Here is a 1,391-nt window from a genome sequence, read left to right as displayed (position 1 = left end):
AGAGAACTGCCAGAAGTCCAGGCTGGGTTTAGAAGGGGTCGTGGTAGTAGGGATATTGTAGCTGACGTTAGATGGACCTTAGCTGAAAGCAGGGAATACCAGAAGAATGTCTATCTGTGTTTCATTGATTATGCAAAAACGTTTGACTGTTTCTGAGACATGTCATTACAAAACATTTATTCCCAGTCTGTGGCTTCCTTTTATACCCTTTTGGAAAAGTTTTTTAATGTGCATAGATATTTTATTCTTAGACGGTCCCATTCATCTACATTATCCTCTCTTGGTTGTAGGTTTTCAGGGTGCTTTGAAGACTGTTTATGTTGTGGATTAAGGCTTCTAGAGTTCTTCCAAGTTTTTCTCTAATGAAGTTTTACCCCTTGGTTCTAGTCCTAGGCCATTGATCCACTTTGAGTTGGTTTTTGTGTATGGTTTGAGGTGTGGATCTTGTTTGAGTTTTCTGCAGAGAGTTTTCAATTTTATCAACACCATTTCTTAAAAACGCTGTTGTTTCCCCAGTTAATTTATTTCATCTCCTTGTCAAAAATCAGTTGACCATAGGTAGATGGCCTGATTTCTGGGTTCTCAATTCTATTTAATTGATCTTTGTGTCTGTCATTGTACCAGTACCACGCCATCTTGACAACCACAGCAGTGTAGTGTTGTTGTTGTTATGTGCCATCAAGTCGCTTGTGACTCATAGCAACCCTATATAGAAGAGCCCTAAACAGTGCTCTATCCTGTGTCAACCTCGCCATCTCAAACACACTCATTCCCACCACTCCACTCACAGAATCGATCTATCTCATAGAGGGTCTTCCTCTCCTGTGCCGTCCCTCGACTCTTCCAAAGATGATGTCCCTCTCCAAGGACCAGTTCCTCCTTACAACATGCCCAAAGAATGTCAGGCGAAGATTCAGAATCCTTGACTCCAAGGAGCATTCTGGCTACACCCCCTCCAGGACAACCTGTTTGTTCTCCTAGCAGTCCATGGTTTATTCAACACTATTCTCCAGCACCACAGCTGAAAGGCATCAATTCTCCTTCTGTCATCTCTATTCACTGTCCAACTCTCTGACACAAAGGATGTGATTGTGAAGCCTACAGCCTGCATCACCTGCACCTTAATCTCCAGCCTGACGTCGTTGCACTTCAGTACTCTTGAGAGGTCCCTCACAGCTGACTTTCCAATGCAATTCATCTCTTGATTTCCTGGCTACTGCTACCAAGAGTGTTAACTGTGTAACCAAGCAAACTAAAACTGTTAACTATCTCAATCTCTTCACCATCCATACTTATACTTCCAGTTGGCCCAGTGGTGAGAATCTTTCTTTCCCTGACCTTGAGCTTCAATCCATATTGGGGGCTGCAGTCCTTGACCTTCTGCAGCAAGT

General features: G+C 43.1%; 1 protein-coding gene across 1 annotated transcript in view; it reads right to left on the bottom strand.

The window, feature by feature from the left end:
• LOC102850706 (ubiquitin-40S ribosomal protein S27a-like) overlaps window positions 1-635 on the bottom strand; it is a 33,933-nt gene extending 33,298 nt beyond the window's left edge. Inside the window, exon 1 of the mRNA XM_006901614.1 lies at window positions 628-635. Within this exon, the coding sequence (XP_006901676.1) occupies window positions 628-635 (8 nt within the window). The remainder of the gene's footprint in view (window positions 1-627) is intronic.
• Window positions 636-1,391: the final 756 nt, after the last annotated feature.

Source organism: Elephantulus edwardii, unplaced genomic scaffold, assembly GCF_000299155.1.
Source record: "Elephantulus edwardii isolate Elephantulus edwardi_28Jun2011 unplaced genomic scaffold, EleEdw1.0 scaffold00339, whole genome shotgun sequence".
Classification (NCBI taxonomy): domain Eukaryota; kingdom Metazoa; phylum Chordata; class Mammalia; order Macroscelidea; family Macroscelididae; genus Elephantulus; species Elephantulus edwardii.
The sequence above is the reverse complement of the archived record's forward strand: the minus strand, read 5'-3'. Positions and strand labels throughout refer to the sequence as shown.